This window comes from Pterocles gutturalis, unplaced genomic scaffold (assembly GCF_000699245.1).
Source record: "Pterocles gutturalis isolate BGI_N339 unplaced genomic scaffold, ASM69924v1 scaffold19585, whole genome shotgun sequence".
In the NCBI taxonomy this organism is placed as follows: Eukaryota; Metazoa; Chordata; class Aves; order Pterocliformes; family Pteroclidae; genus Pterocles; species Pterocles gutturalis.
Genome location: NW_010138824.1, coordinates 16,488 through 38,814, shown reverse-complemented (window position 1 = coordinate 38,814; position 22,327 = coordinate 16,488). Strand labels below are relative to the sequence as shown.

The 22,327-nt window shown below is 43.1% G+C and overlaps 1 protein-coding gene across 1 annotated transcript in view; it reads left to right on the top strand.

Moving 5' to 3' along the window:
- The window catches only part of BTBD11 (BTB (POZ) domain containing 11), a gene marked incomplete at its 5' end in the record, with an annotated part of 76,476 nt that extends 56,719 nt beyond the window's left edge, over positions 1-19,757 (top strand). Inside the window, 6 exons of the mRNA XM_010083153.1 lie at positions 7,499-7,604; positions 8,387-8,489; positions 10,227-10,308; positions 11,318-11,386; positions 14,380-14,493; positions 18,333-19,757. Coding sequence (XP_010081455.1) covers positions 7,499-7,604; positions 8,387-8,489; positions 10,227-10,308; positions 11,318-11,386; positions 14,380-14,493; positions 18,333-18,542 — 684 coding nt within the window. The remainder of the gene's footprint in view (positions 1-7,498; positions 7,605-8,386; positions 8,490-10,226; positions 10,309-11,317; positions 11,387-14,379; positions 14,494-18,332) is intronic.
- Positions 19,758-22,327: the final 2,570 nt, after the last annotated feature.

The following is a 22,327-nucleotide window of genomic DNA, read 5'->3' as shown; positions in this document are numbered from 1 at the left end:
ACCACAACCTTGGAAGTTAAACACATGTGGCCTTTAGAGGAAGTTGGTTTTAATTTCCACTCTGGAGCTCAGCGTGAGCTTGAATTGCTATTAAAGTCACCCAGCTCCATCCATGCAGACGATCCAGCACTGGTGCTGGTAGGGTGAGGTTATGAGCCAGTTTCATCCACTGCTTTTTCTGCCTACAGCAATTTACATCAGATTGTCCTTCGCCTAGTTTTTTGAGAAATAATACAGTCTTTTAATTCCAAATAATCACTCTTACAATTTTCTCCCTTCCCTGCCCTGCCCCGCCCCATAGTATGGGAGAGGAGCTGCTATTTGCCATTACTTACTTCACACCAGGAAAAGTTGGCTTACGACTGCCAGTATTCCTGCTAGTGTATTGTCCAGGACAAAATCAGCTTGAAAAGTCATGGGAGGGGTCCTTCATCGCCATTCACCATTCCTCAGTTGCATTCTGCAGCTTTCTCTTCATTCTGTCAGTTTCTGTCAGTGACAGGGTCGTTTGTTTTAAAATTTAGCCCATTAGTGAGGTGTTGATCACACTGTGCAGCCAGGCTTGTTGAAAGACGCAGGAAACTACTTTGCAAAGATGTTTCCTCAGAATTTAAAATTCCTGCAGAGTTTCCCAACCTCTACAAATGCACCTATAGGCAGCTGAAGAAACCTGCAGGAATTCACAGGCTCTTTTGGAAGGCTGAGCTGTTTGAATAACAGCCATCAGACTGGTGTTGACAGTCATTGAGAACAAATAACAAATCAAACAATAGTCAGTTTTTTAAATTCCAAAAGGATTCAGGCATCTGGGTTTCTTGAGAAACCTAGCGTATATAGTTTAAAAGTTAAAGTACTCTTTCAGCAGTAAATTAGTTGCTTGGAATCCAAAATCTCTTAGAAAGTAAAGTTTTGGTTTTTTTTTTTTTTGTAATACATCTTTCCAGAAGTAGCAGCATGTAGCTTCTGTCACAGATGCAGTAACTGCTGAAAAAAAAAATTCACGTCTCTATCAAACAGAAAGCAGCAGGAAAGGCTGAAACACCTGCCTGCTCTGTTGCAGCAAAATGTTTAGAAGCTGAAGCTTGAGATGGGCATCCTGCTTCTTTGTTGCTGTGGTCTTTCTGGATTTAATTCCTCTAAAACAAATGTTGGGAGAGGTTCCTCAGAGATGGTCAACAGACTCAGCTCGTGCATCTGTTCTACAAAGTCCAGACACAGTGGTCAGCAAACATCAGCTTTCCCCTGAGGGCTGCACGTGACCTAGAAAGTGGCACTGGAAAGTGAAGGAGCTAGAAAATTCCCCTTTTTGTCCTTTGCTTCATGATGGGCTGAAATTAATATTTAAGATGGGCCTGAGTGAAGCTGTGTTTTGCTGTATGAAGCCAGACTACTCTGTTCTACAGGAGGGGTTTAGGGTAGAGGGGAGAGGTGAACCCTGTACAGAGCTTGGGCAGGCACTGGGTCGTAATCAGCTCCTAGAGGAAAGCCCTCCCTTGGGAGAGCACTGTGCGTGTTTCTCTTGCCTGGAGACAGATCAGGAAAGACCTCTCTATGCTAGGTGAAATTTTACTTCTTGTTAAACTGCTTTTCAGCAGAAAATTGAGGTTTTACTATAATGACAGGTTTCATTAGAATATTTGTTCTCCACATAATATTTTACCTTTCTTGAAAAAAATAACACCTGAAACTGGAATATTTTGGCTGATGACTGAAATACTTTAACTGAAGAAAAATGAGGACTTTCTGCAGAGGAGACAGACAGACCAAAACCTGCACTAAAAATAACCCTGGAGACCTCCAGGATGCTAAAGTGCCTGCTTATGTGTTCCATGGAGTGGCTAATCCATTCTGTGTGTCAGCTAGTGCCCAGCCTGTGCTACGTGATTCATCTTTTGGCTGGGACTCTGAGTGATTTCGTACAGCAAGTTTCACTGTTCTCAAGTAATTGCAGCAATCTGTAACATTGCCCGTTGTCATTTGTAGTACTTTTGTGTCTAAACAGTTCAGAGTAACCAGGACGCGAGTTATCCACACATGTACGTCGTGCATTCTCCATGTGAGATGGGAACGCCAGGTACCAAGTGGCATGTTAATAACAGACTGTTAACCCTGTCTCGTGTTTTTGTAATGCAGATTCAGCTTCGTACTAACACAGGTTTGATTTTTTTTCTACCCTCTGTCTGTCTTCTGAAATGTTTCCCTGCCAGAGGCAGGAGCCGTTTCTTCATTTACAATAAATAAATGCCATGGATGTGACACCTGCCCTTTTCTGGGCTCTCACCCAGGGATTAGACTGTGCCCAGGGACGTTAGCTTTTTACATACAATGCACAGCTGCGATATAAAGAGCCTTTTGAAAAGGAGGCTTGGCAGCTTTCCCAGAAGCTAACTGAAGGGTCCATTTGTGCCTTACCTGTGATTAATTCTTTTCCGCTTGTATTTGCAGTGGAAGGACTTGAGCCCAGCACTAACAAAACCCATTTTGTTATGGAGTTCACTGCCTCTAACTGTATCTCCAACTTCTGGGGCTTCCCTGCCTTTGCAACTGTTGACTAATATTAATTATGTGTATGCTGCTTAATCATCTAGGAGTGACCCTCTGAAGTGGCATTTAATCGGTTTTGAGGCAGCTGGCAAAAGTGAAATATGCTAGAGGAAACACCTAGGAAAGGATGAAAAAGGTTCAGAGAGATGGCGAAGAAAGTCTCATAGAGTTTGAGTGCTCAGGGCTGGGAGGTCTGCGAAAAGCCCTCTGTTGCTTCACTCTTTGTCAGCTCTTTCTGGGAAGTGGGGAGCGTAAACAGCATGTCGTGAAAAAAAGTTCATGGATGAGTCCTCAGTGACCTGGGGTATTCTGAGACTCTGCCACTGCTGAAACAGCTGCTGGGGACCGCATGTGAAATGGGTGACTGGAAGCAGAACTTCTGCTGCTCTGCATTTAGCAGAGAGCTGGGTCGTTCCAGCATACTCAGGACCAGAGAGAGAAAAGATACCTTTGACAGCACTCCGGTTCCCTGGGCAGCGTGTTTTCTCTGTTTGCGGGGAGAGATGTGTATTAACAGGCAGACACTGAGCCCAGAAGAGTAAGTGTAATTTTTTCTGCTTAACATGGTGAGCTTTTGGTTTTGGAGCTTTGTGGTAGGGGAATTTGAGGGCCTGGCAAACTTAGGTTAAACAGGCTGAGCTGGTGAGGGTGACATCAATAGAAGGAAAACCCAAAGTATTGCTTGGGGTCTCAGGGGCAAATAAAAGCAGCCTAACTTGTTGCCACCGAAGGTAGAGGTGGTAGGATATCTGTAGGCCAGTGAGGAGAACTAAGCAGTGGGTTTTGAGCAGTCCAGAGAGATGTGGTGTGGGAATGAGGGAGCCTATTAAGAAGAGGCAGCTGAAGCAAAGTGTGGTCAGAGGAGAGCAAAACAGCCTGACTGCTGAATCCAACCCGAGTTTTCTCCTTGAGAATTCAGAGCATAGCCACCAAGGTCACATATATCTTCCATGGGTACTGAAGAAAACTGGCTATGTGTTTCCCAGCTGTGTCCAATACCTTGTAGGACCACATCCCAGAATGGCTAGGCTCAGTTGAACTGGGTAAGCTGGGATGGCGCAAGTTCTCCCGGGGTAGAACTGAAGGCTCCTGAAGTCTGGAGGAGCCTTTCCTGAGTCCTGCCACAGACCTTCATCAGCTGGACATTCAGGAAAAAATACTGCTGCAATGCCCACCTGGGTCTCAGCCTCTTTTCAGATCTATTGACTAGTCATCTCGGCTCCAGCAACATTAAAACCTTCAGCTTTGCTTCAGAAGAATTTATGAATTCTCCTCACAGTTCAAGTGCATTCACCAGGAGTGGGGAATTCCTTTAGATCTCTGCTGAAGAATGCTTTTAAGTCAGGAGACTGCTTGTATCTACAAAGCAAAGTTGCTTGCTCACCAACCAACTCTCTGCTGGAGGCACAGTCTCCCTCAGAAGATTCACTGTTGTTCTCTGTTCCCTCTTGCGTATCTGTAAACTACCCCATGGCTAGGTAAATATTTTTATTATATCCTGTGCCAAGGTTTCTTCCCCCTCCTACAGTAGAAGATGCACATCGGCTTCATTTGTCTGTGAATGAACGCCCATGTCTGAAAAGAAGCTGGCCTAGCTCCAGATCTCAGCCTCACAGATCCTGGCACAATGTTTTCCAACATCAAACTGTAGGAAGAAAACAAACTTCAGTTAGCTCCTCTGGTGTTAATATCGCCGCCCACAAGTGCTGCAGTGAACTCTTACAGCTGTTCTTTCACAGTCAGCTGGTAGGGTGGTAGGAGAAACAGGGAAGAATTATCCAGCGCGGTGCTTAAGTGGGATGGACGTGGTGACCAGGGCAGCTTCTGAGCTTCCCAGTGTGGGCACTGTGCAAAGGGGAAGGTTGAATAGTCTGGATGTCCTCCTCTCTGCCAGAGCAATGCTGATGCTCAAGGTCATGGACTTACAGTTGTTTCCAGTTATTTCACAGGCAGCCCAGCTCAGCCTGCTCCAAGAGCAGGATTTGGCTTTAAAAAGCCATTTTTTTCCCCAACCATCCAGTTGCAGACAAAGCATCCCTTTTCTCTCTCCTCTTTGCTGCTTTTTTCTGCCTGGTTTATTGGTAAAAGCCGGCAGAGGCTCTGCAGGGAACAGATCCAGGGCCACAGCCCTGTGAGCTTGGCTGTGTGCGGGGTGGTGTGGGAACTGAGCTTGCTCTGCTGTAATAGCTTACCACTCCTCTCCCTGTGTCTCAGGGAGAAAACTTGCTGCTGTTCTTTAACGATGACTCTAAATGAGCACATGCTTCAGCTTTCTAGCTGAGCACATTTTTTGTCCTTTTGGTGGCATGTGTTGTAAGTATTTAGTGTTATCGACAGAAGCCAAAGGTCTCCAACCTCCTCTTTGACAAATGAGAGCAGTGTCCTCCATTGGAGATCTGAAGCTCCACAATGCATCGAGCCACTCTGTGTCTGGTGGCCCTGCTTTCTTCGATGTGCCGATCCTAAGGTCTCTTTTCTCTTTGTCCCATCTTGTTCTGTGTCTCAGGGTTTTTAAGCATCTCTCATTTGAACATATCACAGCTTGAGCTAATTAGCGTGTAGTTTACACCAGGATTTTCACAAGCTTGTGGGCAGTGTGGCTTTATAATGGGCTTTTATCTGCATGCCACAGGGTTCATACCCCATTGGTGACCCAGGGAGCCAGCAGTGCCTTGTGTGTGTAGACAGACTCCCATGGGGTTGTCTGCATGCGTGACCTGTTCATCATGTTGGCTGGAGTTACAAGCAGGGATCCCCTTCTCCTACCTGCCGGACTGGGGTTGGCCCATTCTTCCCCAGTTTCAGTGCACCTGGACATCCCAGTATGCGGTGCCATGGCTTGGATTGGTGAGTGAGACCTCTGGCTTCTAACGAGGCACTGGGAGATCAATACTCAGATTTTCCATCAGCACATTCACACAGGCACCCTGGAAGGAGGAAGTACATCGTCTTTATTGATGGATATGTGTTTTTAAAAAGCTATTGCCCAGGCACAGCTCTGGCTGGGACTGGTGAGTTCATGGACCCACTAGAACCTCAGTGGCATAGACAGGAGCTGTGAACCCTGACAGATTTGAAAGGGAGCAGCCAGTAGCTATCTGCTTTAGTGCAGTTACTCTGCTTTTATTCACTGTGGATAGAGGTGAGCGTCTTTCCTCTCTAGAAGCTTCCCTCCGCTCTGAACTGTGGAATTATCCCCATCCTCCATTGTATTTACTGACTTCTTAGCATCTGCTGGATCCAACTCGGAGCTGCCCTGCTGGTAATCAGCATCCCCCCAGACGCACTCCTCCCTGGCTGACTCAGTCGGCCGGGGCGCTTTGGCACAGCCCTTCCAAGCAGAGAAGTAATTGCTCTTTCTGCCCTATCTGTCTAGAGCTCTCCCCACCAGCCCTCCTGGTGGTTGAATCACTTTCTTCTTTAAATCTGGCCTTAAATCTTCCTTTTCTCTTTGGCCTGTGATTCACTCCCTTTGTGAAGTGTTTTGCAGATCTCTGGCTGGAAGATGCTGAACAGAGAGATGCTTCCAGTGCAGGACATCCGCCTTGTCTCAGAGCCACAGCAGTGAGCCCTTCACCAAGGGCTAGTTCCCCTGCTGTGCTAAATGGTGTTTCTTAATATCAGTATTTCTCTTATCTTAGCATTTCTTTTAATGCTACATCTGACGCAGTAATAGGAGCCAACTCCTGCCGTGGGCGGGCATGTGTAATTTCCCTTGACATCAGCATGTGCCTGTGAGGGCACAGCTCTACCCTTTCCCACCCCATTTGATTAGATGCAGTAAGGGACTCATTACAGCATCTCTGTCACTCCTCTTTGTCCCTCGTGGGATTTAAAGAGCCAGCACTGTTAGAACTGAGCTGAAATGTGCTCAGATAAAGGAAAGCTTCAATTTCTGCTCTATGTGCCTGGAGATATTTTTAGTATAACATCTACATTCCTCAGATTTTTATATTTTATATTTCTCCCATACCTGCTTATTTCCTTGTCCTTGGACCCTCTCATAGCTAAGTGTCTCGCCTCTTTGCAGTTTCCTGGTGTGGAAGGGAACCACCAACCAACAGGGTAGTTAAAAGACGTCGTCCTGAATTAGCCACATGGTACCATAGACCTTGGCTAGACCTGCTTTGATTACCAGGAAAGAGAGGGATAAAATTTGCCAAAGCTTTTAAATCCTACTTTCAGCTGTGACTTAAGTGGTTAAGCTCTAGATCCATTTCACTATCCTTGCAGTTTAGGCATAGGAGTATTCAAGTTGCTTAGGTGCTTGGAAAAGCCTTCTGCCAGTGCCTTGACCCCAGAGTCTGGGTAAAAATGGGTAGGGCCAGGGACCAGACCTGGTTCTGTGAAGTTCTGGTGGCTTCCTCAGGACAGTGGTGCCCAGGCCATTGCCAGTGGTGTAAGAGCACATTAATGAAACATTTGGGATTGAATGAGGAGATTCAGTGACAGACTGTGATGCTTCTGTCACTCTGCAAGGGAGCGTCTGTTTGTGAGACTGTTCTGCTTAGAAATGTACGCAGGCTATGCAGCTGTATCTGTTTGGTAGCTCCAGGTTCTAAAACATGACCAATGACCATTTTCTAAAGAGTGACAAAAAGTTATTTTCCAGTACAGTAAGTTTGCAAATTAAATGAAATTGCTGTTATAGGAGCTTTGTTTCTATGGAGGGGACAAGGGCTATGGAGTTTGTTGGGAAAAAAAAGACCTCTAGTCCAAGGAGTGGACTTTTAATTTTAACTTACTTCCTACAGGAGACGCAGCAATCAAGTAAATGAGAATTGCAGTTTCTACCAAATACTGATAATCCTAAGATCTGACTTTTAATAAAGCTTCATCAATCACATTCTTCAGCTTCAAAACAGGCAACTTAAGGACATAACATCTCCTTTGCATACAGATCTTACCTTGCGTACTAAGCTTACGTTGCATGTATTTTTTTTCTTTTGCTTAGAATGAAGTGATCAGCCAGCAGCTCTCTGTCATTTTCACTCATTGCTATGGACCCTACCCTATTCCAAAGCTTGTTGAAATTAAGCGCAAGCAGACCTCTCGCCTAGGTAAGTGTGACTTAAAGAAACTCATTGGTTCTCAAGGGAGAGCTGTGGCTATTCTGTGTCGCTGGCCGGGTACTTCAGGGACCACAAGCCAGAGAAAAACCTTTATTTGAAAGGCAGAACTAGAAAAAGGAAGGGCCCCAAACTTAGCCTGACCTAAAACTGCTGCTGAAATCAGGAGGATCATCAGGTGCGTTAGACTGGGACCGTAAACCTGCAAAGATTTGTCTATGTTGCTAATAAGGCTGGGACCCGAGCCCAGGGCCTGGAGCCAAATGTCTGTCCACATCTCAAACCGCCGTGGCTGGCTGTGGGCGATGCCGTGGCGACACAGCGCTCCCAGCCCTGCTGACAGAGCCCAGGTTGTTTGAAAGTGACCGAGAGAAGACCCCAGTGATTTTCCAGGACCTTCTTCCCCTTGGCACAGGGAGAGCGGTGCAGGAGGGTATAAATAAGTGCAGGCGTCTGTTGACCTGCAGTTTGCTTTGGGTGGCAGAGTTGGGAGGCTGTGCCAGCTACGCACAGTGGGGACGGCTGGCTGTCATCTCAGCAAAGGTCCTCATGGACTTCCAAGCTATGAATTCCCTTTGTCTGAACCCCACATGGCTGTCTGGGGGCCTTCTTTCTCAGGCTGTCCAAAATAGCTTTATGGGCTTTACTCATTAAAACCAGTATCCTTTTACACTATTGTCTTCTGTTGTCAAAACAAGAAGATATTCTGCATGTTCATGACCTCTTCCAAATTAAAGTTATTGGCTTTTATTTCCTTCTTTTTGTGGTTCTAGATCCGCATTTTCTTAACAATAAAGAGATGTCAGACGTTACATTTCTGGTGGAAGGTAGACCGTTTTATGCACACAGAGTGTTGCTATTTACTGCATCACCAAGGTAAGATATAGAGACATTTCTGGTCTTCAACAAAAATAGAATTTGATTTTGTGTTTCTGCTTTTGTTTCTGCTGTTAAGGTTCTCTGAGGGCTAATGGCTCAACCTTCAAGTTTTTCCTAAGCAGAAGATCTCAACAGCTTGTTTCTGTTCAATCTGCAAGATGGTTTAACAAGTGCTCCCATCACTAGATTCCCACCAAGTAAATGATCCAAGCTTCTGACCATGCACTTGACTACTTTCCACTGAGGCACATTTGCATGGAGCTTGTTGCTGCATCCAGCTCTTAATCGTAGAGGAGTCTTAATATTTTGATTCTTAATAATAATTTATCCTGTGAGTGGCTAAATCCTGCCTTGCATCAGTGTAGGCAGTCTCCAGGAAAAAAAAAAGCTAATATCACACAATTCATTGACACCATTTGATATTTCTAAAATCAAATTAAATAACTATGAAATGTATCATACCGTATACAAAGGATTTATGTTCTGTTCCCTGTGCTCAAAAGGCTGGATTTAGGTTACCCAGCTCAGCTCAACCTTAAAGTTGCTCACAAACCTTATTTGTACACAGCTTTGTAAATAAAGGTGTGCTTTTAAACAAAATTAGCTGGCCCTCCATAAGGGCTTATTTCAAGATGTGGCAAGGACAAGCCACCGAGTTTGGGTAGTTTGAGCAATGTGGGAATTGGTGCTAGACGTACTGCCAACCCACAGCACAAAGAGATTTGCATAAAGCAACTGCAGTCTCTGACTGTGCCTTCGATTAAGGAATGGGTATTTTGTTTTAGAGCGTAATTGGTGGAAGTACAAACACGTTCCAAACTCTAGCTTTAAACCTACTAAATTGTGTTTGTAGTGGAGTTTGGCGCTGGTAAAAGCAAAGGATCTTTATCCATATTTTAATTAACAAGATGCAGTGGTGATATGGAAAAGGTTACCATCCAGCAAATGCTGGTCTTGACAGATAAGCCAAGCTTTGCACTACCACTAGAAGGTCAGATGAATTATCAAAAAGAGGAAATACAAGGCTAGATGTTTCTGGCATTTCCCTTTTTCGTCTTCTAATCAAATGGGAATATCTAGTTTTGAGAAATAGATTGCTGCATAGGTATATGTCTCACATAAATCTGCGATTATTAACTTAAATGTGTTTTTTTTCCTGGAACTTGGGTCTGAATTTCAGGTTTTGATGATCAGAGAACAGCAACCTATTCAGTTTTCTCTCCTGCCTCTTCTTGCACCATTAGATTGAGCCTGCATAGAAGCATTAAAAGCCTTAGTGTAGTTGTTTTAATATTTTATTCCAAAACATTTTTTAAAGCAGCATAACGGACATAGGCCAAAATGTATCTCCTTCAAAAAGGAAGGTGTGCAGTCTTTAAATGTTGCCAGTCTTCCTAAGAGATCATGTTGCATCCAAGAAAAAAAGAAAAAAAATTATTTTGGTTTTGCAATATGCATCATTACAGTATGTGAATTCTCTATGTACATTTTATTCTGTTGTGATATTAGATGTATTTTTCCAAAATTTCAATTTGAAATCTCAAGAAGGAAGAAGCTCTCTTTTAGGTTTGAACTTTATTTTATGTCAGTGTCTAAATCTTGATGCTTTTCAGTGACAGATCCGTTCATTTCAGTGTATTCTTTTTGCAAGAGCTGATGCTGTCCTTCCACTTTGCCATACTTTTTCACAGAGATAATTGGGCTGGTATTTCAATCTTGCTCCTTTTTATTTAGGTTTAAAGCATTGCTGTCTAGCAAGCCCTCATCTGATACTACTTGTATTGAGATCAACTATGTGAAGTACCCCATCTTTCAGGTAAAGTCAGTTCTCACATTTAATTAGAATGGAACATGTAATAGGAACATTTTATATGCCCTGTCCAAATTAGTATGTATTTGATAAACATGTAGCTCAGAGTAGTGGTTTCATGAGCACAGGCTTCATCTCCATTCATACACTAAGCTGCAGAGTGCTATTGATTGCAAATGTCGTGCCTAACCAGATAACAACAGCATACATTTCACTTACACGGGGTATGCAGACAAAGCAGTGCATGTCAAGGTGAAGCACTTGGTTCTTTTTTCTTTTGTCAGCTCTTTCTGTATTTAATGGCCAGGCTTGGAAGAGACACAGTTCATTCTCTTCCGTAGCAGTATTGTTCAATCAAGTTTTTGCCATGAAAATACCAAGCTTGCTTTCTTGTATCTGTAGTGTATACATGTGTATGCTTCCTTTTATTTGAGTCAGAGCTCAGACAGTTCCATCTCTCGACTGTTACCACTGCAGATAATTCCCAGCTGCCTACAATAACTTTAGGCTTGCTGGAAGCTCACTGCAGAGGGATCTTAGCTGGCTCGTATTACAGTGCAAAGCCTCCCCCACTCTTTCTCATCATTCATGCATGCCCACACAGAGCTGGGTGAAGGTGGGGGTGCCATTGCCAGGGAAGGAATAAGGGAATAACCATTGTATATGCTATATTTTCCTGAATCAGTGATGTACTTATCATACTGGGAAATACCTTGAAAATTCAGAATGAATTAATCAGCTTCCTGCAAACTGTTTGGAGCTCACTAGAAAGTCCGAACAATGTGGCTGGTGAGGGTTGAGACGTTGGATTACCTGTAAGAAGGATACATTGACCTGTGCAGAGAGAGAGAGAGTAACCAGTTATATCTTGAAATCAGGAGGTTTGGGCTGGTTTTATCTACAACTCCTTGGTGGTGTTAGAGAGCCTCAGGCATTGCCTGCAGTCTTTACTTCACACCCTGTTCCCTGATATCTTGGATTGCTTTTTATAAACACTCCTTTTGTTTTATTACAGCTGGTTATGCAGTATCTTTATTATGGAGGTGCAGAGTCACTCCTGATTAAAAATAATGAAATTATGGAGGTAAGAGACATTTATCTTAATTGCAGTGGGAGCAATGCTAAGTGATTTGTGTACCATTCACCCAAGGGCATGCAGCCATTGGGCAAGACATGAGCACTCCTTTAAGAGCCAGCAGTGCCTCACCCAGAGTGCCCAGAATGTGCAGTCCTGAGGGAGACAGTCTCCTTTTCTGCTTGTTGCCCATTATGGTAACTTTTACCAATATGAAGTTGACTGTTAGAGAATAAAAAGTTGAAAAATGATGATCATCAAGCAAAAAACATATCTGAAACAAAAATATCTAGTTAGATGCTCTTTCAAGGAATGCAAAGCTGGTGTTACCAAAATATGGAAGCCACTCCTGGCAGCATAGCATACCATCTTCTCTCTCTCTCTCTCAGCATCATAGGTGAGGTGCTCTGCTCCAGCTGGGTCAGTCAGCTTCTCTCTGCCACACTCTTACTTTTGGTTTATTAGCTCAGGCTTACATGTCCAGACCTATCTCAGCAGCGTAAAAGCATCCAGTTTGGTTCCTCACTCAGGAGGATTCTTGGGCATATACTTGACTTTAACCATGGGAGAAATCCCACTGGAGTGTCCTGGTTTCAGCTGAGACAAACAGTTCAGTTCAATTTCCAGCATGTGACTGTTAAATTTTCTCAATAAAACCTTAAACTGCTTCCTGAGATATAGAGACTTCCATGCTTCTTTCTCACTGGATGTAAAACATCCAGTGCGATTGTGCCCATTTTTGAAAGCCAAACTAAGCCAGCTGGAGCTGCCTGAGCCTTCAGCATAGCCACACATCCACAACCTGTATGGATGTTAACTAATCCTCTTCCCAGTACTGTGTGCTGTCATTACCAGCTGTGATCAGCCTAATGACTCCAACTGTATAGAACTAAGAGCTATTCAAGCAAATTCTTGATAGTCATTCAAGGAGTTTTCCTGTTGACAATCATTAAATTACGGCAGCCAAAAAGAATACAGGACAGTGAATACTAAAACCAGAGCTACTTAAACAGCTGGTAATCATCAGTGCACAACAGATTACAGTCTGCCACCATGATGTTTTATTGTTGCCTGCATTAGTTACTGTCCCCGTGACACTACTGTCCGGGGCATCCAGGTGAGGCTTGACTTTTACCAAAGTACTGCTAACCAGAAACTGGGAGCAACTCTTCTCTGGGGTAAAAGTGGCCAGGGTGGATCAATTCTGATGGGTACAGGGCCATCAGTACCAACTCTGCTGGCAGCCAGCAGGGTGGAACTGGTCAGGACTGAAGTTACCCCTCTCCAGTGCAGGCGATGGATTTTTAACTAATTTTCTGAGCTTTATAGGAAAAGGTCACTGATTCTCTGTTTCACTCATAGTTTTGAAAGAAGCTCCTGAATTTCTAACTCTTTCTGAAATTAGTCTTAGACTAGGCAGTGCAACGGCTTTATAGTGGTGTGTGTGTGTTAGCACCTAGGCTGTTAAAATGCTTGTGCTGCAGTTCAGCTGGCTGCTTGCTCTACTTTTGTAACATCTCAAAACTTCTGTGACTCAAGAATGTATGACTGATTGATTGATCTGTTGATAACAGATCTGGCCATGGTTCCTCACAGTTTAAAGTAATTACAAACCAGCACATGACTGCTTGAGCCACAGAGGCAGCTGGAATAGGATTTGGCTTTGTCTTTCAAAACTGCATTTAGCAACTTGCCTTATTACAAATATGATAACAAGAAGCACCAGAAATACTCCACAGAAATCTTTGCTGCAGTTCATAATTGGGGCCAGCTGGCTGCTATCACATCAGCACTGCAGATTTCCAGCACTTGGATTTATTTATGGGATTAAAGCAGAGCATGAGCAGACTGCATAGGAGAAGTCAGAATAATGTCATAGAAGTTTCAGGGTTTTGTTCCCCAGCGCTCCTACCTAGCAGCATGAGAGCCCTTTTGGGATTCATGGGATAGCTTTTTCTCATGCACTTGTAAATGATAAGCGCCGTATAAATGCCTAAACACCTCAACAGTTTGGCATAAGAGACCTGGCTGGATTAGAGCAAGGTGTCAAGCAATGAAGAACACCAACCTGATCCCTAAGCCAGAGCAGAGAGCCAGAGATGATGACCTACCATGGAAAGACAGACAATGAAATTCCTTTTCCCAGCTGTAAAAGGAGAGAAAGGGACAACAGAGGACATCCTAGCACTACTGAAATCAAGTTGACGAACTAAAAATTTAAGGCACTTTCACCCTGCAGGTGACACATGACACTAATATGAGTGTTAACTAGGCAGTGGCTCGCATCAAGCTGGTTCCCACCTTTGAATCATATCCCGCTGTGCACCCACTCCTTGGAGTAACATGGAGCCAGACAGTGTTTCAGCATCTGTGGCCTACACACGACCTTACTGTTGGTCATGAGCTAGAGCAAGGAGCACACGGAGATCTGACTCCATTTCCTTGAGCCTGCTGAGGTGACAGATTTGAGGTTTATTGCCTTTCTAGATTTTTGAGACTGCCCAGGGTGGTCATCATCATCTTATTTGAATTATTCTTACTCTTGGTCTTGGCCCTTCTGCTGATGTCCCCACGTCCAGCCCAGGTGCTCTGTTTCAGCCAGAGCTTGGGGAATGTTTGAACCTGAACCCTTTTATCCTGGAATGTAATTGCAGATCCCTCCTTGCAGAGTCATGTTTGCAAAGTGACCAAAGACTCTCCAAGCTGCCATTTCCTTTTTCTCTCACATCATCATCATCCCCCCCCCATTCCAAAGTCAGCACATGGATCTGGGCCGCCTGTGGTGGTCTCCCTGTGTACAGCTTCCTACGGCATGATCTAAAGAGGACTGCAAAGGGTTGAAGCAACCAAGCAACCTTCTCATTCTGACTGTTTGTCAGTATTTTCATGCTAACTGAAGCAGGGGCAGGGAAAAAAATATAATGAAACAGTAAAGAAGCAAGCTCTGATTCTGTATTGGTCAGCAGTTTTGACTATTTTTTCCTTGCCTTTTTTTTTTTTAGCTTCTCTCTGCTGCTAAATTTTTCCAGCTTGAAGCTTTACAACGACACTGTGAGATCATTTGCGCAAAAAGCATTAATACAGAAAACTGCGTGGATATTTATAATCATGCCAAGGTAAAAATAACTGCATATGCTTGCATGTTATGGGTCTGTCGCCATACTCTTAGGTCAGTTTTATGACAAGTAGTGTTTCATAGGTATTTCATATGCTTAGTACGTCTGTTAGGTATTTAACATTTGTCATTCATTTACTGGGACTGAGTGGCTAATAGGTACCTAGTGTAGTGACAGTCCTAAATCATATAGCGTAAGAGCATCGGTGGCAAATTCTCACCCGCTTCCCTAAGCAGTTCAAACTCAATTGGAGTGTACCACCGTGTGGCAGACCTATCCCTTATCATGGCAAACCAAACTGCTGAGTTATTCAACAGGAATCACCTAAGTGAATAAGACACCTCTCTTTCACCTTCCAAGCTGCATTTTCCCATTGCAATTTATTGTTTCTTCCTGCCTGAAGCCCACTGGGGTGATATGCTCAGTGTTAGTGACAGCTTGTCAATATGCAAAAACACCAGGTTGTCAAAGTGCAACATCTCAGAGCCATGCAAGGATGGTAATGGGAATTTTATGTCTTGGAGAGGAGATATTCACAGCTTCTTATTGGAATCAAATTATTTACTTAGCTTTTGAGGGGGCCTAAGTCATTACGCATAAAAGCAGGGCAATTTTTTATCTAGAAAACCTATTTTCCCCCATTAATGGAAATGGTTGCCACATTGACTAGTTTCAGTGTGCTTAGTTCTTGTATGCTTAGTAGTTAGACTTTCACCTGGAAGATGGAAATGATACACAGATAGTTACAATGAAATATTTTTAAAACATTCTTTAGGTGATTTTTTTTTATAGCTTACATGGTCTATACAAAAGATAAAATGGTGCAGCGTGACACAGAGGTTTGATTGAACACAGTAATCCTACAGATTGCTCCAAACCCTTGCAGATCTGACCTCCATTCCTATCATCAGGTATTTCCTACAGAGAGTATTACTGTTAGGTCTTGATGTACAGATAACGTGTAATCACTGTTTGAAATAGCATAAGATTCCACCTATAAAATGAATAAGAAATGAGGTGTATCTGCAGGTCCATTTATTGTCATAGGAAAAAAAAATCAGCAATGCAGGAATCTTTTGAAAAATATTTGATTTATCTTCTAGCTCATGTAGGAACTGCTCAATATGCATTACTGTTAGTAAAAGTAAAATGAATAATTTTGGTTTAAAATCACATGTTTTCTTTGAATTGTGAAATGTGGCTGTTATTTACATTCTGATTGAAGAAAGTTCTTACACTGAGCTTTAGACCTGTCTAAAGAACTTGTACACTGCCGATGCTGGGACTGAACAACTCCAGTGGCTAAATCCAGGTCCTTGCTTGCCTGCAAGGGCCCCCGCCTGCAAGCTTTTTGTGCCTGCATCTCCCAGTGGAATCAGTGGAAATGGTGTACTTGAGAGGCTTTTACAGCCAGGGTCATGTTTGCACTGACGTGGGTGGTGCACTGCAGAGATAGCCAAGCTAGCTGTGAATGAAATCTTGACTTCTGGAATTAGTTAAGCCACATCACCCTAGAGCTCTGCATGGGCTAATTTACCCTGCTTCCACTAAATTACCAGGGCTAAGTTTCATACCGCTATAGCTAGAAGGTTTCCAGGACCTTAACTAGCACATTTAAAGCTAGTTCAGATACCTCTGTGTAATGCTGTATGCAGACCAGAGAAGACACTCCATCTTTTTGCTCCTGACCCGTGTGATGTGCAGATGATTAATCTGAGCATAGATCATTCTGCCCAGAGTGCTCCCATTGCACAGTAACTTAATTTGTTTGTTATGTGAATACGAGATAATGTTATATGGCGGAAGAGGCCAGATGGTCCTGATGAGCCGGGGAGCTCACAGGCAGCTTGAGCACAGCTTGCCAGCCAACCCTCTTGCCTTTCCATGTTGCTCTCTAAAGTGTAGAAGCAGCTTGTGTTAGACCACAATGAGGATGGGAATAAGGTGAGCAGGCACTGAAGCCAGGAACCACCACATCAGCTAGGAGAAGGTTTTGAGTAACTTGCTCCTGGTGTAGGTACCATTTCTAGTTCTTGCTACTTTGCAAGCTCAGCACCTGCAGGAACTTAGGTGAGGCTGAGACCTGCTTTTCCAGATGGGGATGTGTGAGCAGGTTGGCCCAGAGACACAAGGAGCACAGTCTTTGTCATCATGATTGAGAGAAAGATATGATTTGGTGGAAGCATAGCATGAAGTGAGCACAGATTTGGAAAGCTATCTGTGGTGGGGCCTATGTTGTAGAAAAGTGTTTAGCAGGATGGTGAGCTGTGTGAAAGGAGCTGTAGGAGCAAGAAACTGAGCCCGAAGTACTGGTAGGAAGGTGAGACAATGTGGATTTGGTCACATTTACAATTTAAAAGATGAACTGAGAGTATTAAAATAATCTGTGGCATCCCTATGGGCTTTCCATTCTTAAAATTGCAGCATCTACAAAGGCAGTCATTTGATTAGTATCACTTTAAGGGTTTCATTTTTCAAAGCTTTTGTCATTGTTCTTTACTTCCAGAAAGAATTAAGTAACTGGGCGAATTGGATTTATAATGGTGATTGATTAGTTACGATTACATACCAATTGTGTTTTACATTAAAGCCTCCAAACTCACAAGAAAATCATTCGGAGTTTCAAATACATGCCTGAAACACTCAGCACTTGCATAGATTGCAATCTGGGCCTCAGAACAAATCCGAAAAATATTTTAAAAGTACATTATTTCCTCAATGTCATGAATATATTGAAATAATGAATAGGGAAAAATGGTGTTTCAGAGAAGGGTACAGATTCACACATATGCTCTCACATCCAGGTGCAAAATAATGCACTCATATTTTGATGAAAGCTTGAATGGTTCAAAATCAAGTTAAATTCATTTATTTTCCTTGGGTAGACAGATCCTACCTAGCCCTCATCTGTTCTGGTTTAGTTTTGGGGTTTTGGGGGGGGGGCTTAATTTATTTTTTTAGCTATTTCCATTCTTACTTCCAAAGATGATGTTAAGGTGGTGGTGTTCAACACTGCTGTGTAGTTGTTCTACTCTGGACCTGAAGCTATGTAATGCCCCAGCAGTTCTTGCCCTTCAGGCTGCACCTCATAGCCAAAGGTTCCTGCTTCACTGGAGCTCAGACCCAGCAGGAGCTTACCTGGGCAGGAGGATGGGCTGGGCACAGCTCTCTACACTCGCATGGCTTATAATTACACCTGTAGTGGAATACCATGGCTGTAGCTCTTGTATAACTACGGGATCTAGCCAGTCGGTGATGACCAGTACAAGTCACCCATCAAATGACCTGTATCCGTCATTTAAGGTGTGCTCATACATTTTTGCTCGCACAGTTTCCTTGCATGTTACAGTATCTCTGACGGTTACCCGGACATGGTTCAGCATAAGGGAATACTGACAGCCTCACCTGCAAACTCAATTTCTCCTCCAAAGATTCTTTGAAACTTTGCATGACAGGTCATGTGACCCATCCTTGTTAAGGGTGGCTTCATAAAACTTCGTCTGTAGTCAGGTGTCCCAAACCTGTAGTTTCAGAGAGTAACTTCTAGAATGAAATCAAGGGTTTAGTGAACTCCCACTAATTTCCAAGAGAGCAAAACTTCATCCCTGAAGTTTGTTTCCTTAACAGCAGTGGCTTATAACATGGAATTGTGACCAGAATCATCAGTGTAAAATACTGTTTGATAACTCCTTCGCTTCCCGCATATACATCTGTAAGTGTTACCATGCCTGTCTGAAAGGCTTAGTTTGTGTGTTTGTTTGTGTGTAGCTCTTAGGCACTGTATTTGTTGAGCAGGTTTTATCAGAATGGTTATCTTTTTCTCATGTCACTTCTTGTAGTTTCTCGGAGTCACAGAACTATCTGCCTATTGTGAAGGCTACTTTCTGAAAAACATGATGGTCCTCATTGAAAACGAAGCTTTCAAACAGCTGTTGTATGATAAGAACGGAGAAACGTCTGGTCAAAATGTACTACAGGACTTACAGAGGACGTTGGCCACAAGGATTCAGTCAATTCATTTGTCTTCTTCAAAGGGCTCCATTGTATAAAGCTGAGGAAGACGGTAACCCCCTGATAAAGACCCTGCAATTTAAGTCTGCTGTTGCAGTTGCTTAAACCTGTTGCAGTTGCTTAAACGACTACAAAACCAAAATACTAAAAAGTTCTACTTTGCATCCAAATAGTTCTGTGTTGGCCAAAGGTTCTGCGCCGGGCCTGCAGCCCCGTTTGGATGAGGGAATACAGAAAACAAAGCTCCTCCATGTTTTTGGGCAAGTGGGGTACAAGAATATCCAGTGAATTGCTGCTGTACTCAATTCTGAACATACACACACCACGTGTGGTTGTGGAGCTCTATGCCAACAAAAGCCAGAACTCACATCAGTGAATAGCAGAAGAGCCTGCCTGAGCGGTGGTGCTGGGGAACACCCCAATTGACCGATTAATCATTTAAGGCGGTTTTGTTCCAGCATTACATGTTTAAGAACTATATCTATCCTGGAGTCCATTATCTTGTGCATTTGAGAAATGTAAGAACTGTTACTGCTGTTACGCAAAGATCAGCTGTATTAGAGAGTGGGTAAGACTGTTAGAGCTGAGGAAATATACTGGCAGATTTTTAGGGGTGGGGACTTTATAAATTAAATTGTTCATAAAAAAAATAATGGGGTGGCCTTGTAGTTTAAAAACTATTTCTTAAGCTTAAAATTTCATTTTCGACCGAGCTGTGTTTGAGAATCTATGTAACATGTTTTGTTTTTTTAAATGGTAAAATGTACATTGTGCAAACATACATATGATCAAGTTTTGCTTGTATTCTTTCCTAGGGTGGTATAATCTTGCCTAACAGGCTGTGGTTACACCAAAGAGGTACATTACCCAGACTATCTCTAATACAGTAGTTGGGGGGGCAGGAGAACTGCATGCTACTCGTGATTTAGGGTTAAAAACAATGACAAACTCAACATGCATTTGCATGTTAACTGTACCTGTGAAATGTTACCTTCGTGCTTTGTTTTGCCAAGACAAATGCAATGTTACTTCTTGTCAAATTTCATTTGTGAAATTAGCATCTTTTTTTATTTGGTGCAATTGGTTGTGGTATGATACCCCCAGAGACCCTTCCTGAGATGCTGATTTCTGTTTGTTACAATGAAGGGATAATAACAGATCTTTACTTCAGTAATGTGTTGATACTTTGCTACTGGCCAGAGATTGTGTCTGAGTTAGACTTTTTTAAATTGTAATTAAATATGTACCATAGAATGATTTCTCACTGTATCCTGAGAATGTATAGGTTATCTACAATGCAGGATTTGGGCGGGGTGGGATGAGGGGTGTGATTTGATGTCAAAGCTTCATTTATTTTGCAGTGTATTGTTAGCAAGACAAATCTGCTACATGCCACAACATTCCTAATGCTGTGTCTCTGAAAACCACAGCAAGAAGTAGGTGAAGATGTTGCCTTCTCCACGGCAAAGGGACCTTAATATATTTACTTTCTAGCATGCCATTCAGAAACTGTGCCCAGTTCAAAGACTTTAGAAGTTTTATTTTGATGGTGCATGTTAACCTCTTGTTCTTTTGTTGAAGTATCTAAGTCGGGTGCTCTTCCATGTTGACAGCTTTTGGCATGCTCAGAGAACACAGTTTTGGCTTTAGTTATCGGCACAGTAGGAAGCTGGTTTATGACTCTGAGGTGTAAATCCTCCTGTGTGCTTGGTCTTTTAAAGCCTCTACAGTTTCTGCAACAGATTATAAAAATGTTGGAATTGCCACTAATGTTGAAAAGACACAGCAGGTCAGTCAGTTAGAATTGTTTTTCTGCATAGTAGATGTTCACACAAGATGTTGTCTGGAACATGTAGGTAATCGCAACTTCTGCGTGAATGTTGCGATCTTAGGGAAGTGAGACTGTGGTTGATGCAACAGCAACATGCAGGGGTGCTTGTTGTCATTTGGTGTGCCTCCTCATCCATGGAAACCCATCCTTCCATGCCAGTGATAACTAGATAGGAGCAGACCTCACCCTGCAGCTTCATGGTTTAAAACACCAAATCTTTTCAGGCAATAATCATGATACTAAAATTCTTCCCTTAGGTACATGTGGAGCATCCAAGGAAGTCATCAGGAGTTGCATACACATATATCCATAGGCAAAATAGCTTTTTCTGGGAAACATGCTCACAGGTATACCTGTGGATAGGCAGTCTGTTGTCTAATGCTATGATGATAGCCACAAGTGTTGTGCCCCTGTTTCTAGGTGAAATACTAACTGTGCTTTGGTAAGGGGATGTAGAGTCCTGTGTGCACAGGCTACCCCTGAAAGGTGATGTCTTTTGAGCATTTGTAAGAACCTGCCAGGGACTCGATTAGGAAGGAAACACTGGTAACCGTGCTAGTCATTCTTCTGAGTTGAGAGTATCTGTGGTAACCTTTACTGATTTTCTTTCAGAGATAGAGGGCTTAATATGTCCTTAGGTGGCTGTATGTGAACTGAGTGGTCACCGTGATTGGGCACTCAATGGTAAACGCGAGCCAAAGGCTCTAGCGACAGAGTGCAGCTGCCTCCAAACACACACTGTGCAAGTCTGCCAGCAGAACTGTGTCGGCCCCCTATTCATCTGTCCTGTTGCTCCTTCAAGGGCTTGTGAATCTGGATGGCTGAGCATGACAGAAAGCATGGCACCCACTGCTGCTGTGAGATCTGCTTCACCAGTCTCTAGCAAATGGTAGGAGGAAACAAGCCCCAAGAACCTATGTTCAAAGCTGTTACAGGAAGGGATTGCAGCTATTGATTTATAGGGGAATAACTTTAGCCCTTCAAAACACTGTTAATCCCAAAGCCATAGATGTATAACTGAAAGGAACCTTAAAAAAAAAAAATCATTATTTTCAATTCTTTTTTGCCCTGTGACCCCCATCAGTTTTGCCAGCAGAAGAGTCAGCCCCTGTGTAACCCTGGCATTCATTTCTCCTGGAAGTAGTCAGCCGACCTATGTGGATCCACAGACCAGAGTTTGAAAACTGCGATTTTAGTCCACCTCTCCTGCGGTGAGGCTGGGTGAGGTCTAGCTGAACCATGCCAGACAATGTGCAGCTTGCAAGCACTTGAAACATCCAGTGATGGGGATCCATGATCTTCACTATCTTCATACGGAAGGTTTTCCTAAGAGACTGTTTGGAATTTTACTGCAGACTGAGCCACTTTTCCTTCAAGCCCTGATTGACAGGAAGAACAGATGATCTGACAAGATCTTCCTACAAGATTATTCTATGTATGAGAGGATCTATCCTACTTTCCTCACTAGTATATATCTTTCCTAGTTCCTTTGCTAGTATTTTCTAGGTCTCTGATTCTTGTTGCCATTTACCTCATGACTTTTCAGTTTCCCTAAAAATGCACAACTCCAGCAGGGGTTGTATGCAGTAACAACCAAAGCAGAGTAACTATCTTCTGCGGTTTATGTACAGCTTATCAGAAAATATATCCCGGAATATTTTCTACAAGAACATCCCATGGCTGACTGTGATTTAGTCTGTCTTCTGTTATAATTTCTGGGTGATTCATTGCTGCTTTCCCAGGAGTTCCCACTTTTATTTGTGTATTTGTTTACTACACCTTCCAAAGTATAACACTTTCAGCTTGTCTTTATTAAATTTGTTCTGCTTTAATTGGGGCAATTTCCCCACTTCATCAAGATCAATTCCAAATTCTGATCCTGTCTTCTAGTCTGCTTCATAATCTTCAGGTTTTATTATACATGGCTTCATGCATGGCTTCTTCATTCCATTAATCTGGGGCTGGGGCAGAAGGGCTCTGTTGTCAAGTTAA